The 18,045-nt window shown below is 35.8% G+C and overlaps 1 protein-coding gene across 1 annotated transcript in view; it reads left to right on the top strand.

Moving 5' to 3' along the window:
• The window catches only part of LOC116469888 (fucose-1-phosphate guanylyltransferase), a 341,977-nt gene that overhangs the window by 242,778 nt on the left and 81,154 nt on the right, over positions 1 to 18,045 (top strand). Inside the window, exon 22 of the mRNA XM_032155579.2 lies at positions 2,004 to 2,136. Within this exon, the coding sequence (XP_032011470.1) occupies positions 2,004 to 2,136 (133 nt within the window). The remainder of the gene's footprint in view (positions 1 to 2,003; positions 2,137 to 18,045) is intronic.

The raw sequence follows: 18,045 nt of genomic DNA, 5'->3' as shown, positions 1-18,045 counted from the left end.
GGAGAGTGATGAGGATGCCATTTAGATAGGATGAAGGAAAAAGTTAACATTTAATAAGAGGCCTGACATGGGAGGAATCTACATGGCGGGGAGAGCTTTGCGGGTGGGGGCAATAGTAAGTGCAGATGTCCTGCGGCAGGAGAGTTCTTGGCGTGTTCAAAGCTAACGTGGCTGGAGTGAGGTGAGCAAGGAGGAAAGTGGCAGTTTATGAGGTAAGGGAGGTGGGAACAATAAGTGATCTTTTGGCAGGACACAAAGCCCATCCCAGACATGGAACATAGAGGCAGCTAAATTAGTGGTCCTCAACCCTAGGTGCACATTAAAATAAGTTTAGAAACTTATCTTAAGCATAGTGCCTGAATCTGATCCCCAGAAATTACGATTTTATTGGCCTAAGATTGATCTTGAGTCCTTGCATCTTTTAAAAATTCCCCCACATAATTCTAAAAAGCAGTTAGTTGAGACTCTCCAACTAAATAAACTTTTGTTGAATGTAATTAAATTGAATTTAACCAACAGCAAATAATATTAACTCTCTTATTCTAGCTACATAGTCTGTAAGCACAGCACTAATAAATAAATAAATTAGTGCTGTGCTTAAAGACTATGCAGCTAGAATGAGAGAGTTAATTTGAAATTTATTTTGAAAGCTGTTTTGTTTCTCATTAGTTATGTGGCTTTATGTATGTTATCTAATCACTCTATGACCCCTCTGTGCAAAAACGGGCATACTGTGTACCTGCTCCCACATATACAATGTTGTGACACAATGCATAATCTGCTATGAAAATGGAGGCTCTTTGGAATGTGGAAGCTCATGTAGAAGAATTGCATATGAGCACCATGATAAGAATAAAGATATTATTGGAAAGCTGTAACTATGCATGGTTTCAAAATAAGGCGGACATTTCAAAAGAATTAGCAGCCAACACTACACACAAGATTTTGCTAAGAGTGATAAAAGAATAATGGTTTCCTTCGATGGACATTTAAAAGTGTTTAGCAAAGTTTATTAATAAGATAAGGTGCCACGGGGATTTAGAACTGGGAGGGTGTGGCTCCTCTGTTTTGTCCTTGAGGAATCTGAAGTCCAGGAAACATGATACTTGCCCAGAGCTGTTCAGTAAGTGGTAGAGCCAGAACTAGAATTTTCATCTCCTAATTCTAAATCCAGTGTTCTGCGCCCTAAACTAGAAATCAACCAAATTTATGCATTTGCATCCCAGAATGGAAACTAATTTTTTTAACTGAAAAATGTGAAACCACAAATGAAAAGAATGTAAATAATGTCATCGAAACAGAGGCTAGAACTTTGTACGGAGGGACTTGTAATATTTTATGGGCTTCCTTTCTGGAATATTGCACAAACAGCATTCATAAATAGCACATCTGGGCAGAGAAAGTAAGACAGACCTGATCCAGCCAGTGATAAATCTACTTCATAGGAATATTCTGGGCACTCCTCTGGAGCCATTTCTCTCCTCAGCCATGAGCGCACTATTTATGGGCCTAATTTAGTAACTTCCTAAATTACAACCTGAAGACTTGAAGGAGGTGCCTCCCACAGTGTGTGATTCACTCCCAGGGAGACATAGGGTCCCTGGATGAATCCATGGTTGGCTATTCTGAACCTTGTAAGGCTTCTAAGGGAGAAAGATGTTTATAGATTTTAAAAAAATAATGCTGCCTCTCATTGTATAAGAGGCAGACTTCCTTGATGATTAATTACTGGTGTGATGTTTTAGGAAGAATTATGAACTTTATGATCTTCCAGTGATTAAAAAATGCCCTTTGAGGAACTGAACAGCTACAGTAAACACACTGTGTATGTATAAACATGTTTATTGCACACATTGAGGGCAATATGTATGGATGTTAATTTATATTTATGCCTTTTGAGAGCATCAGGAGAACACAGCAAATTCTCACTAAGAAGAATGCTACTCTGCAGTGGAAGAACCCAACACTTGGTAAATGGCTTGTGGATGTTTCTTGATGTGCAGAACCTCCGTTGGATGGCTCCTGAGGTGTTCACGCAGTGCACTCGGTACACCATCAAAGCAGACGTCTTCAGCTACGCTCTGTGTCTGTGGGAAATTCTCACTGGCGAAATTCCATTTGCTCATCTCAAGCCAGGTAAGACACGCTGCAATTGAACTTTTCCTGTTTTACAAAGTTCACTGGATTTTTATAACTTCGAGAAATTTTTTTTTTACAAAATGATTAGTCTCAGTGAGATGGCAAAAAAGGAGGTAAGCAAACAATCTTAAATTGTTTTAAGGTGTGTGCCCAACCCAGAAATTTTAATGACTTACCTGTGATTTCAGACCCAGACACACAGAAATGCAGGTATATTTTATTTAAGTTTGGAACTTGATTTATTGATTGTTAATAAAACAGGCAAATAACTATGATCATGTGGCATGTGAGGGCAAATAAAGTGGACAATGTGATATTTATTTTTTGGGATGAGATTTTAGAATTGCCCTTTTAACATGTATATAGGGATAAGAAAGTAGTAACACAGAAATAACCTATTAGGGCTGCTCTCTGCTTATCTCACATCATAAAAAAGAAGATGGGTTTTCCTAACATTTTTGTATTATATGCATATATATATATATATATATGGATACATTCTAAAAATGGGGCATGCAGTGAGTCTGGCTTTCATTGATGATACACGTTATGCTTTGTTTACATGTAGAAAGTGAAGGTGAGGAATCTAATCACAGGTAAAATACACACATATTTTAGGTTTAAAGTAAACTTCATTTGCATCTATCTCTTAATTGCATTTGGATTGCTTTCATATCTTGTCACACTAGACAAATCTCCTTAAGGACTTTGCATCCCTAAAACTTAGCACACTTGTAAAGTAGTTGTCAAATGTAATCATAAGTCATTTTAAATAATCATATTGTAATCTCCTAATGGCCACCCTATAACAATATATAAGAAGGATAAAGTCAAAAGAGATGTTACTTAAACATCCCTTTTAGCAAGTTAAAAGTCTTGACCAAGATCAAAATATTTATGAGTACTCATGTACAGAGAGGAAGCCACATCTCATCTCATACTCCATTTTGGAGTTTTTTTTCCCCAAGTTACTATATGGTCTTTTAATTACACTCTGCATAGCAGAGTGCTTTTCACAGGTTATGTGCTCTGTGCATAGTTTGTTAAGCATAATGATGATGTAATTGTCCTAATTTTTCTCTACATATTTTCTATAGTTTTAAATTAGACTTAGCCCTTATTATAGTGTGGATGTGTGGACTCTATTTTGAGCTGGACCAACATTGCCATTTGTAAGGTCTTGTTCTGATGTCCTTCCTTCTCTCCACTTCTTAGAGTGTGCATCCTGGTAAGATTGATGGATATACAGAAAATTGATTATAATTTTAGAGGTACTGTGGTGTTTTTTCATAAGAAAGAAATACAACTCCTTTTGCTTCATCCCCTGTGTCACTCCATTAACCTGGCCCTATTTATTTTACCTTCTAATACATGGGTTTCTCTACCACTTACTATCATCCACCACCATCCTAGCCCAAGCCATCTTTCCTTTAAACCACTGCAATAGTCTTTTTAAAAATAGGGTTTATTTAGGCATAATATATATGCAGTAAAATCTACCTTTCTAGGTTAACACTTCAATGAGTTTTAACAAATATATACAGCTGTATAACCACAACTGCAATCAAGATGTAGAATATTTCCATCACTCCAAAAAGTTCCCAGTGCCTGTTTGGAATCAATCCACTTCTCACACCTCCAGCCCTTGGCAACCAATGAGCTCATTTCTGTCCCAATAAGCTTGCCTATATACCAAAGTCATATAAATGGAATCATGTTGCTTCATTTATCAGTAATTTATTCTTTTTCACTACTATGTAATATTTCATATCATAGATGTGCCATGATTTGTTTATGCATACAGAAGTTCATGACCATTTGAGTTCTTCTCATTTTAGGGCTATTAAGAATAAATCCGCTCAAATAATTGAGGCTTTTGTGTGGTTGTTTTTGTTTCCATTGGATAAATGAGTAACAGATGGATTGCTACATGTCATAATAAGAGTTTTTCCAAGGTGTCTGTACCATTATGAATTTCCAACAGTAGTCAGTGAGAATTTCAGTTGTTTCACATCCTTGCCAGCACTTTGAATTGTTTATTTTTAAATATATATGTATATATTAGCCATTTGAGTGGGGGTACATGGAACATCATTATGATATTTACATTTCACTGATGACTAGAAATATTGACACTTTATGCGCTTATTTGCTATCCATATTTCTTCTGTGAAATGTTTGTTTAAATAGTCTCATCATTTAGTTGTAAGAGTTCTTAGATTATAGGGATTATAGGGAGAAGTACTTTATCTGCTACATGTTTTGCAGGGATTTTCCTGTAATCTCTGGCTTGCCTTTTTGTATTCTCAGCAATGTCTTTCAAAGAGCAGATGTTTTTAATGTCAATGAAATCCATCTTACCAAAATTTTAAATCAATTCGTATCCTATCTAAAAATATTTTTGCCTTACTCAAAGCCATAAAAACTTCCTCCTAGTTTTTTGTAGAAGTCTTACAGGTTTAGGTTTTATATTTATAAGATCTATTTTGAGTTCTTGTTTTTTTAAAGTACCCAGTTTTGGTTGAATTTGTTATTCTTTGGTTTGTTCATTTGTTTTTTTAATACAGATGTCCAATTCTTCTGGCATAATTTTTCAAAAATACTATTGTTTCTTATTAAATTATTTTGGTACATTTTTCAAAAATCAGTTGACCATATATGTATGCACTTATTTCCAACTCTATTCTGTTTCATTGATCATGTGTCTACCCTTAAATCAATACCACACTATCTTACTATATTATAGTAAGTCGTGAAATTAAGTAATGTGAATCCTCCAACTTTGTTCTTCTTTGTTAAAAAGGCCCTGGCCATTTAGATTTTTTTGCTTTTCCACATAAATTTTAGAATCAGTTTGTCTATATTCCTATAAAAAGCTTGTTGGAATTTGATTCGTTTGCACTGAATTATTAGATCAATTTGGGAAGAATGAACATCATAACCGTGTTAGTCTTCTGCTCAATAAACATAGTTTATCTCTATCTTCACTTAGGTCTTCTTAAATTTCATACATTACATAATTTGTTACATATTTTAGCATACAAACCTTGCATATTTTTATTATACTTATCTCCATCTATTTTGTGTATTATCTCTATCTCTTGATGTATTATAAATGTTACTCTTAAAAATATCAATGTCCTAATTGGAAGTAAAACACTCCTAAGCCAATGCAAAACAACTGAAATCATAACAAACAGTCTCTAAGGCCACAGCACAATCAAATTAGAATTTAAGATTAAGAAACTCACTAAAAGTCACACAACTACATGAAAATTCAAAACCTGCTTCTGAATGAATCCTGGGTAAAAAAATGAAATTAAGGCAGAGATCAAGAAGTTATTTGAAACCAATGAGAACAAAGAGACAACATACCAGAATCTCTGAGATGCAGCTAAAGCAGTGTTGAGATAAATTTATAGCACTAAATGCCCACATCAAAAAGCTAGAAAGATCTCAAATTGACATCCTAACATTACAACAAAAAGAACTGGAGAACCGAGAGAAAACAACCACCAAAGCTAGCAGAAGAAAAGAAATAACCAACATCAGAGTGAACCGAAGGATATAGAGACACAAAAAACCTTTCAGAAAATCAATGAATCCAGGAGGTGGTTTTTTGAAAAAATTAGTAAAATAGATAGACCACTAGCTAGACCAATAAAGAAGAAAAGAGAATAATCTAATAAGCATAATAAAAAATGATAAAGAGGATATACTTCTGACTCCACAGAAATACAAACAACCACCAGAGAATACTATAAACACCTCTATGCAAATAAACTAGAAAATCTAGAAGAAATGGATAAATACCTGGATATGTACACCCCCGCAAGACTGAACCAGGAAGAAGTTGCTTCCATGAATAGACCAATAATAAGTTCTGAAATTGAGGCAATAATAAATAGCCTACCAACCAAAAAAAGCCCAGGACCAGATGGATTTACAAGTGAATTCTACCTGAGGTACAAAGAGGAGCTGGTACCATTTTTTCTGAAACTATTCCAAACAATTGAAAAGGAAGGACTCCTCTCTAACTCATATTATGAGACCAGCATCATCCTGATACCAAAACCTGGCAGTGATACAACAAAAAAAGAAAACTTCAGACCAATATCCCTCATGAACATTGATGCAAAAATTCTCAATAAAATACTGGCAAACCAAATCCAGCAGCACATCAAAAAGCTTATCTACCACAATCAAGTTGGCTTCATCCCCACGATGTAAGGCTGGTTCAGCATATGCAAATCAATAAACGTAATTCATCACATAAACAGAACTAAAGACAAAAACCTCATGATTATCTCAATAGATGCAGAAAAGGTCTTTGATACAATTCAACATCCTTTCATGTTAAAAATTCTCAGTAAACTAGGTATTGATGGAACATACCTCAAAATAATAAGAGCCATTTATGACAAACCCACAGCCAATATCATACTGAATGGGCAAAAGCTGGAAGCATTCCCCTTGAAAACTGGCACAAGACAAGGATGTCCTCTATCACTACTCCTATTCAACATAGTGTTGGAAGTTCTGGGCAGGACAATCAGGACAAGTGAAAGAAGTTAAGCATATTCAAATAGGAAGAGAGAAAGTCATACTGTCTCTGTTTGCAGATGACATGATCTTATGTCAAGAAGACCACATTGTCTCAGTCCAAAAACCTATTAAGCTTTAAGCAGTGTCAGTAAAGTCACAGGATACAAATCAATGTGCAAAAATCACAAGCATTCCTATACACCAACAATAGACAAGAAGAGAGGCAAATTGTGAATGAACCTCTCACTCACAATTGCTACAAAGAGAAAAAAATAACCTAGGAATACAACTGACAAGGAAAGTGAAGGACCTCTTCAAGGAGAACTACAAACCACTGCTCAAAGAAATAAGAGAGGACACAAACAAATGGAAAAACATTCCATGCTCATGGAGAGAAAGAATCAACATCATGAAAATGGCCACACTGCCCAAAGTAATTTATAGATTCAATGCTATTACCATTAAATAACTATTGACATTCTTCACAGAATTAGAAAAAAAATTTAAATTCATATGGAACCAAAAAAGAGCCCATATAGCCAAGACAATCCTAAGCAAAAAAAAAAAAAAAAGCTGGAGGCATCATGGTACCCAACTTCAAACTACACTACAAGACTACGTAACCAAAACATCATGGTACTGGAAAAAAAAAAAAAAAAGACACATAGACCAATGGAAGAGAGCAAAGAACTCAGAAATAAGACCACACATTTACACATCTATAACCATCTGATCTTTGACAAACCTAACAAAAACAAGCAATGGGGAACCCTATTTAATAAATCATGCTGGGAGAACTGGCTAGCCATATGCAGAAAACTGAAGCTGGACTCCTTCCTTATACATTATACAAAAATTAACTCCAGATGGATTAAAGACTTAAATGTAAAACCCAAAACTATAAAAACCCTAAAAGAAAATCTAGGCAAGACCATTCAGGACATAGGCATAGACAAAGATTTTATGACAAAAATGTCAGAAGCAATGCAGCAAAAGCAAAAATTGACAAATGTGATCTAATTAAACTAAAGAACTTCTGCAGCAAAAGAAGCTATCATCAGAGTGAACAGACAATCTACCAAATAGGAGAAAATATTTATTATCTATCTATCTGAAAAAGGTCTAATACCCACAATCTACAACGAACTTAAACGAATTTACATGAGAAAAAAAACATTAAACAGTGGGCAAAGGACATGAATAGACAGTCCCAAAAGAAGATATTTGTGCGGCCAACAAACATACAAAAAAAAGCTCAACATCACCGATCATTAGAGAAACGCAAATCAAAACCACAATGAGACACCATTTCATGCCAGTCAGAATGGCGATTATTAATATAAAGTCAAGAAACAATAGATGCCGGTGAGGCTGTGGAGAAATAGGAATGCTTTTACACTGATGGTGGGTATATAAATTGGTTCAACCATCGTGGAAGACAATGTGGTGATTCCTCAAAGGCCTAGAACCAGAAATATCATTTGACCCAGTAATCGCATTACTGGGTATATACCCAAAAGAATATAAATCATTCTATTATAAAGATACATGCATGCTTGTGTTCAGTGCAGCACTATTCACAATAGCAAACAGATGGAATCAACCCACAAGCCTATCAATTATAGATTGGATAAGGAAAATGTGGTACATATACACCATGGAATATTATGCTGCCATAAAAAGGAATGAGATCATGTCCTTTGCAGGGACATGGATGGAGCTGGAAGCCATTATCCTCAGAAAACTAACACAGGAACAGAAAACCAAATGCCACATGTTCTCAATTATAAGTGAGAGCTAAACAATGAGAATACATGGACACAGGGAAGGGAACAATGCATACTGGGGCCTGTTGGGGAAGGCCGGGGGAGGGAAAGCACCAGGAAAAATAGCTAATGCATGCTGTGCTTAATACCTAGGTGATGGGTTGATAGGTGCAGCAAACCACCATGGTACATGTTTACTTATGTAACAAACCTGCACATCCTGCACATGTTTCCCGAGAACTTAATAAAATAAAATGAATCAATGTCCAATTTTTTGCTACTATTAATATATAGAAATATAATAATTTTTATTACAATATAGCACCCCACAAACCTACTAAATTTACTTATCCATTCTAGTTCCCTTTTTTGTACCTTCTTTGGGATTTCTATATAAATAATTATGTCATCTGTTAATAAAGAATTTTCCTTTCTTTCTCTTTCTTTCCTTTCTTTCTTTCTTTCTTTCTTTCTTTCTTTCTTTCTTTCTTTCCTTCTTTCTGTCTTTCTGTCTTTCTGTCTATCTTTCTGTCTTTCTGTCTTTCTTTGCCTTTTTGAACAGTCAGGGACCTCCAGTACAATGTTGAATTGAAGTGGTAAGATATATACCTCAAATTTGTCTATTTCTCAAAATGTTTCATCCGCCATCACCCTAGTGCAAACTGCCAGCTTTATCATTTGAATTTCTGAAATTGTTTTTGACTGTTCTTTCTTGGTTTATTTTTGTTTTCTTTTCCTCTCCAATCTCTAAACATCCACTGAAATAATATTTTAAAAACATAAACCTGATACATTACCGTTGCTTAAAATTATTGTATGGCTTCCCATATTCTTAGGATTAAGTCTCAAAATTCTTACTATGTCCTGTAAAACTCTCCCTGATTCTGTACCTCTCACATTACTAACACCAGTTCACTTTCTGCACTCTCAGTATGTTGCATTTCATCTGACCTCTGGGCCTTTTCACAAGTTCTCTTTCCTCAGTAAATGCAATTAATGATGACTACCACGAAAATTACCGTGAGCACTCAATGAGATGATGTTTGTGACCACACTTTATAAATTGCAAACTCTCTGTAACTGTAAGGTGCAAGATTAGGAAAAAGTGTAATACAAGGTCAAGGCTCCCTTTGATTCTGTGCTTCAGTGGCACTGTCGTTCTCTAGGTGGCCCATGTAGAAACTTCAAAGTCATCCTTGACTCCTCTTTTCGTTTTATTTATTTCTCTGTTTCTTTCTTTTTAAAATTATTTTCCTATTTTCAGTTCTACAGTTTATCTCTCAAATCCATCCAGTTATCTCCATCTCCACTGCTACTTCTGATTTCACATGTCGAATACTGCACATTATCTTAAATAGTATCCTGTCTTCAGCTTTGCTCATCATCTTTTTTCCACCAATCACTAGATTTAGCTATCTAAAAATGCAAAGTTGAACATAGCACTTCTCTGACTTAAAATCCCCAGTGTTTTTCTTTTGCTCTTAAGATAAAAACAGAATGTCTTAAAACAATCTTCAAAGCCCCTTATGATTATGTCCCTGACTGCCTCCCCAGCCATTTCACCACATGCAGCCTGTCATCCAGAGTCATCCCAACCACAGGAAACTTTCATTTCCCCAGCATGTGTCCTCTCACCTCCATGCCTTTGTGCACATTAGTCTCTTTGTCAGAGACACTCTTCTCCACTTTTCATTCCACCAACTCCAAATTTTTTTAGGTCTTAGTCTAAATATAATTTCTTTCCAAAAATCTTTCTTAATTCTCCAATATCAAGTTAAGTGCAATTTCCTCCTTATCCCAAGTCACCATTTATCGTTGTATTTATTGCATTTTACTCACAGTTTTGTAATTTTCTCTACTTCATTAGACTTTGCTAATTATAAACTAAATACTTAAAAAAGGTAAAGATGGCCCTGAGGTTTTAGTTCATGGGCCCCAGAAATAGTTACCCGTTTTAGAGGGAGAATATTATTTAATAAAAAGTTGAAAGTCTTGCCTAAGAGCATCTTTATTCCAATATCCCAGATATTAAAATGTATAGTACTTTATTGGAAAGAGAGTTTGTTTATGATAGATGCTGAATTTTTCAAAGTTGGACAGTTACCATGAATCAAGAAACAAGATGTCTAATATCATTGCAGTGGTTAGGCAATCTAGCATATGTTCAGCAATAAATTATGTGAAGCATCAGATTCAATATAAGCTACATATTAGCCATTTACAATGAGGAACGAATCCGTGACTGCAAAGTGAGACAGCATTATCAATTATGGTAGTAGCAGCATTATACAGGACTCATCCTTCTGGATTTAACAGCATACTACCTTCTGGGAAAAATATAAACAAAGAACACCAATATTAGCATTGACTCCTACATAAGTGATAGGTATACATTCAGAAAAGCTTGAAGTTAGGGTCTCTTTTGCATCTCACATGTTCAAATTAACCTGTAATCTCAGGTTTAGGAAAACTGAAAAACCGTCACATCCACCACCTTAAAGGTCAAATCAAAAAGACCAAATGCCCACAGGACCATGGGAAGCATGCAGATGCTCAAGACGGAACAGTGTGATGAATAAGAAATCACGTGCTCTGACTCATGCTCCAGCCAAACAGCGCTGAGCAGGAATGTAGGTATACCCACGCTGACCATATCAACTAATTTCTGCTCGTTAATTAGGAAATCGATACATATTTTAATGTTGGCAATTAATTCAATATTTTAAAGAAAATGTTTTTCAGGCTAACACTGTAGGGGCTAAAGAGAACTGGCATGTGTCTTGCGACCTTGTGCAATTTATTTAACCTACCTATACCTTAGTTTATTATTTTTTTATTCTTAATTATTTCTTTTATGTTATTACGGATACATAATAGTTGTACATATTTATGGGGTACATGTGATGTTTTGATTCAGGCATAAAATGTGTAATGATCAAACCAGAATAATAGGGATATCTGACTTAAGCATTTGTCATTTCTTTGGATTAGGGACATTCTAATTCCATTCTTTAGTTGTTTTAAAACATACAATAAATTATTGTTAACTATAGTCACTCCATTATGTTACTGAATACTAGATCTTATTCATTTTATCTAACTGGGTTTTTGTATCTATTAACCATTTCCACTTTATCTCATCTTCCCCACTACCCTTCCCAGCCTCTGGTAACTATCATTCGACTTTCTATCTCCATGAGTTCATTTTTTTTAAGCTCCCACATATGAACGAGAACACGTGATATTTGTCTTTCTGTGTCTGGCTTATTTCACTTCACATAATGGCTTCCAGTTCCATCCATGTTGCTGCAAATGATAGGATTTCATTCTTTTTATGTCTGAATAATATTCCTTGTGAATGTGTACCACATTTTCTTTATCCATTTATCTATTGATGTACATCATTTAGGCTGATTCAAAATCTTTACTATTGTGAATTGTGCTGCAGTAAACATGGGAGTGCAGCTATCCCTTAGATATACTGATTTCCTCTCTTTTGGATATATACCTGGCAGTGGGATTGCTGAATAATATGGTAGTACGATTGTTAGTTTTTTGAGAAACCTCCATGCTGTTCTCCATCGCAGTGACTGTACTAATTAACATTCCCACCAGCAGTGTGTGAGAGTTGCCCTTTCTTTGCATCCTCATAAGCATTCATTTATTTTTAAAAATGGACATAATAATAAGACCTACTTCAAAAGGTTAGAGCAGTGGTTGATAATAATAAGCACTGAATAAATGTTAGCTATTATTATTATTATTATCTTGAGGCCACCATTGAGTTCTTTCTTTCTGGGCCAGGAACTGTGCCATAGTAAGCAGAAAATAAAGAGGAATAGGTCACTGACCAGGCCATCAAACTACTCATAGTATAGAGAATGAGTGACAGAAGCAAGATCAGCAGAGTAAGTCTCAACTAGAGAGAAGCACAGAGGGCTAAGGATGCTCTCTGGAAGGGCCTTTTACCCAAACTGGAGGAAGTAAAAGGATATCAGGGAAGGATTCTTAGAACAGATGATACCTGAATGCACCTTTTGAGGACTACTAATTAAATAGGTAAACTATGAAGAAGTGAGGAAGATGATCTAGCAGAAAGCTGTATCAGCAAGGTCCAGAGGGCTGAGAAATCCACAGATAGTTCAGTAGGGATGAATCAGAGAATACAAGGACATCAGTCAAACAACACAGACTATAAATGTAAAACTGGAACCAGATGTTGAAGGTCCTTGTACAAGTCAGGGTTCTCCAGAGAAGCAGAACAAGTGGAATATATCTACTTATATGTATAAGAGGTGATTTATTGTGGGAATTGACTCATATGATTATGAAGACGAAGAAATCCCACAATATGCTGTCCGCTAACCAGAGAACCCAGAAAGTCAGTGATGTAATTCAGTGTGAGTTCAAAGTCCTGAGAATCAGGAGAGTCACCACTGTAAGTTCCACAGTCTGAAGGACCAAGGATCTGAAGTGCTGATATCTGGGGTGAGGAGAAGATACATGTCACAGCCCCAGAAAAAAGAGCTAATTCACCCTTCCTCTGCCTTCTCATTCTATTGGGGCCCTCAAGGCATTGGATGATGCCTGCTCACATTGGTGAGGGTGAATCTTTTACACTCAGTCTACGACTCAAATGCTAATCTCGTCAAGAAGCACCCTCACAGACACACTAGAAGTAACAGTTTACCAGCTATCTGGGTATCCCTTAGCCCAGTCAAGTTGACACATTAAATGAACTATCACAGGCCTTGTGTGGGTCATCAATGGAGGTGTCACTGCAAAGTTTTAAAAAGGAATATAGAACAACTCTTACTATTATTTTAGAATGCTCCTCTTGTAACAAAGCAAAGGCTGGATTGGAGAAATTCAAAACTGGAGGCAGGGAAATCAGTTCATCTAGAAGAAATATGTATTACGTTAACTGAAGCAGTAGCTTTGAAAGAGAAAGGAGATATTGGTTTAGGGAGATTTTAATAGGACTTCCCAATGGATTGAGGTGGGAGCACAAGGGAAATGACGAGGTCAAGAAAGACTTCCAGGCTCCTGGCTTAACCATCATAATGATGGATAAAAGAAAAGGAGCAGATTTATGAGGGAAATGATCAGATTAGGAGGAGAAGGAGCCAAGGGGTGAAGCCAAACAGAGAAGAACCAGGCAAGATGAAAAGAAGCTGGCACAACCTGGCAAATAAGAGCTGTCTTCAATACATTTTAGAGAAAGAAATCAACACCTGCTTCCCAGATTTCATTTCTCTCCTGGGCTTGTCTCCTCTGATACATCATGATCAACTAAAGAAGAAAGCTGAGATGAATTAATCCATCAGTATGTATTATATCCATTCCCATTTCCTTATAACCAGGTACCCAGATTTGTGGATCACTTTCAAATTATAGTCTGGGCCCAAAGAAGAGAGTCTCTTGTTTTCTTTTTGTTTTCCTGTGTGATGCCAGCTGGTTCACAAAGAGATTTAACTCTGTGTCCTGGGATTCCTTAATGCCACGCTCTTAGTAGTCTAGGATATAGCCGTAACTTAAGAACATCAGCCAATTTTTTCTAGGCAGGTTTTGGTGAGACTTCATATTGAGACTTTAACTCAGAGTTGCAAACTGGAATTCCGGGAACCAAATATGGCTTGCAGACTTTTTTTATGTCACATATGGTATTTAAAAATATGAATTAAAGTACATTTAAAGACACAGATATACAATAGGCCTCATATTGGTAGCCATTTGAGTTTACTACCCCTCCTTAAATATTAGATGATTATGTCCGTTTCCACATATTATTTGGACCTTAAAGCATTCTGGATATAATAACTTCAAAGGATATAAACACACTGATGATGTGGACTGTTCTTTGACAAGCAACAGGAAAATAGGAGAGAGCTAAAGTTCTGAAATCTTATGTTTATTGTGCTAATCCTTATCAGTTTATCACTAAAAAGAGTAGAGCCAACAAATCACCGCACAGATCACTGGAAAGATTAAATCAGTCCAATAGATGGAGATATTTCTATGAATATAGCTGATATTAACATTCCAATATTTCACTACACTGACAAAGTTTGCAATGAGAACAGACAGTGGAGCAAATTAATCTATTCTTCTGACAGTATGTAATGAGAATGGGATGTGTTTTAAAAAATTAAGCCATTCTTAGTGCAATCTCAAGATTGCAATCTCATGGTCTCTCTCAGATGCTATACACTCTGGTGATACATCATTGAAAACTGTCAGTTTAACAAAGAATGTGTCTTAGCTCTTGCTGGGATTGTAGAACACATTTGCTTTGTCTCACCACAGCCCTGCCCATTAAAAACAATGAAGTAGAATCAATTATACTTTTCAGAACACACATAAACACAATCAAAGTTGAAAAATTAAGACACTTCTGGCAATTTTATATTGGTCAAAACTTACTAACAAAATATTGTAGCATATTGCTCTCTTTTTAATCTTTTTAATATGAGTTTCTAAATTTAATTTTATAAAACAGAAGACAGTGAAAGGTTACTTTAGGGATTGAGAATCTAATACTAACTTATCCATAAGTGGGGTATAGATAATTAAGGTTGTCATGGAGAGCTGCACAGTCATTCTCTCTGCATAATCCTATTTCGTTATGAGCTGAGCCTTATGACCAGTGAGATAGGTTGTAGCCTTAAAATTTGCAGTAACTCAATGTAATATTTTACTTGGTATTCATACCCAAAGAGAACCTAAAAATGACCTAAGGTGACTGGTGTTCTAAACAAAACAGAAAACATACAATTATGTTTTTTATATCTAGTTCTCTAGGTTCAAACCAAAAAGAATTGGTAAGACTCTTAGATGTGCAGATGATGATAATAGCAACAACAACACAGCTACACTTGTTGAGAGCCAACAATGTGCCTGAAGCTCTATGTATATTATCTCATTTAGTCTTAGTAACCTGTGGGTTAAGTTCTTTTAGGATAAGACATTTGCTCAATGTCACATGCTAGTAAGAGGGCAGTCAAGACTTAAATACTCAGGTTCTGTGTCTTCAAAGCCCATGTTTGCCACCATTATACTCTGTCTTCCCTGCTTCATCTTACATTAAGCAAAATTAATGCTCATGAGGCAAATTGGTTTAATTAGTATCTCCCAGAGAGTTTACAGCAAAGCCAGACTGAAAATTAGACCTCCAGATTTCCTTGGTAAAGCTACTTCTTATTATGTCACTCTGCTTCAATTTATTGAAGCACCTCCTCCCATATTTTTGAATGAAAGATAATATTATTGATTAAATTTGCCACTAGAGTTCAGTAATTCATCTGCTCATGTTGTCATCTAGAATTAAACTAAACATTATATTCATTCTACAGTGTTTCTTGATGGCTAGGCATTGTGCCCTGTTCTCTAAACATAATAATGAATAAGATATTTATTGCTGTTGAGCTATCATCTTCATTCATTTATTCAATAAATGTTACTGAGTCCTATATACCAGAATTTATATGAGTTCCAGTTAAATAACACTTTTAGTGCCTACCTTTTTAAATTGTTTATTATTATTCAACTTCTATTTTAGATTAAGGGGGTACATGTGCATGTTTGTTACATGGGTATGTTGTGATGCTCAGGTTTGGGTTATGGATCTCACCATCAGGCAGCGAGCATCGTACCCAATAGGTAGTTTTTCAACTTGCCCCTCTCTCTCCCTTCCTCCTCTAGTAGTCTGCAGTGTCTAGTGTTCTCATCTTTATGTCCATGTGTACCCAAGTTTTAGTTCCCACTTATAGGTGAGAACATGTGTTATTTGGTTTTCTGGTCCTGCATTAATTCCCCTTGGATAATGACCTCTACTGTTCACAGTAGCAAAGACATGGAATCAACTTAGGTGCACATCAACAGAGGATTGGATAAAGAAAATGTGGTACATATACACCATAGAATACTATATGGCCATAAAAAGGACAAAATAATGTCCATTGCAGCAACATGGATGTAGCTGGAGGCCATTATCCTAAGGGAAATAATGCATACCTTTTGAATACCTATTAATAGCCAAGTACTGTGCTAGGCACAGAAGATACAATGGTGAAAAGACACAGTCCCTGACCTCAAGGCATTTATGATCTATACGCACAGGTAGACAAATAAAGAGGCAATTAAGTATAATACATGTTATGATAGTACAGGTTGTTATGGAAGTACATAGGAAGTGTACCCAGGAAAAGTCAATCAAAGATAAGACCTAAATGACAGTAGATGTTATGAAGGAAAAAGAGGTAGGGGAGAATATTCCAGGCAAAAGGAATCACATTTTACAATTAATGACTGAACCATAAAATGCAGTAAAAAAACTAGTCATTCACTTATTTCTTATTTATTCATTTACCAATTTTCATTGAAAAAATAACACCAGATTATTTTTGGTTTATTATCACTTACGTAAAATAGTCAGTACATTTTGACAAATGAATACATGAATGAGGTTATCACATGTTGTGTTGAATATCTGTCCTGTAGCTTTTCACTGGTCTATCACTTTTGAGAAACAACATAGACAATCTCAGTTCGTGTCTTTTCTTTTCTTGATAAAGGATCGACAAACAAGGGAGAAGTTGAATCCACAAATTGACACCATGGTTATATAGACTCTGCGGCTGACTCACAATACTGTGTTCAACTCAAGTCTTGTTTTTCAGGATAACGAGAGTGCAAGCTATGCTCTAGAATTATGTTGTTTAATATGAAAGCCACTTACCATGACTATTTAAATTTATATTAAATAAAATTAAACAAGAACTCCATGTATCAGTCACACTAGCCACATTTTAAGTGCTCTGTAACTTTATGCTATCATATTTAACAACGTAGAACTTTTTTTTTTTTTTTTTTTGAGACGGAGTCTTGCTCTGTCACCCAGTCTGGAGTGCGGTGGCACGATCTCGACTCACAGCAACCTCTGCCTCCCAGATTCAAGTGATTTTCCTGCCTCAAGTAGCTGGGACTACAGGCGCCTGCCACCACGTCCAGCTAATTTTTTGTGTTTTTAGTAGATAATGCAGTTTCACCGTGTTAGCCAGGATGGTCTCAATCTCCTGACCTCGTGATCTGCCGCCTCGGCCCCCCAAAGTGCTGGGATTACAAGAACATTTTTATCAGTGTAAAAAGTTCTATTGGATACTCCTACTCTAGATCTAGATTATTATTTTTACTAAACTATTGATAAATATTTCAGGATAGTGTTGAAAAATAATAGTTGCTCAATAAATAGTTATTAATATTTTTAAATTTAGCTTTATTCTCCTTTAATGGCAAAGTCTCACTCTTTAAAGTAGAAACCAACATCTACCTAAATCCTCTAACATATTTTTTGTAGCGATCAAGGTAAAAATTTGGTTAATGGGCTGACAATCTCCTTCCTGAATCTGTAATACCAGAAAATTTCCCAGATGTTAGTGTAGTATGGCTGCTTAGGCAAGACTGACAAAACAATCTCAAGGTGACAAATTTCAGTTTCATGACCCCCTCATGTTACATTGCCCACTTTCTGGTGGAGGCACTAATGAGTAGCATCACTGCCAAGAGTGCTTAAAGCAAAGGGGAGGAGATGCCAAGA

Source organism: Hylobates moloch, unplaced genomic scaffold (genome assembly GCF_009828535.3).
Source record: "Hylobates moloch isolate HMO894 unplaced genomic scaffold, HMol_V3 SCAFFOLD_5, whole genome shotgun sequence".
In the NCBI taxonomy this organism is placed as follows: Eukaryota; Metazoa; Chordata; class Mammalia; order Primates; family Hylobatidae; genus Hylobates; species Hylobates moloch.
The sequence above is the reverse complement of the archived record's forward strand: the minus strand, read 5'-3'. Positions and strand labels throughout refer to the sequence as shown.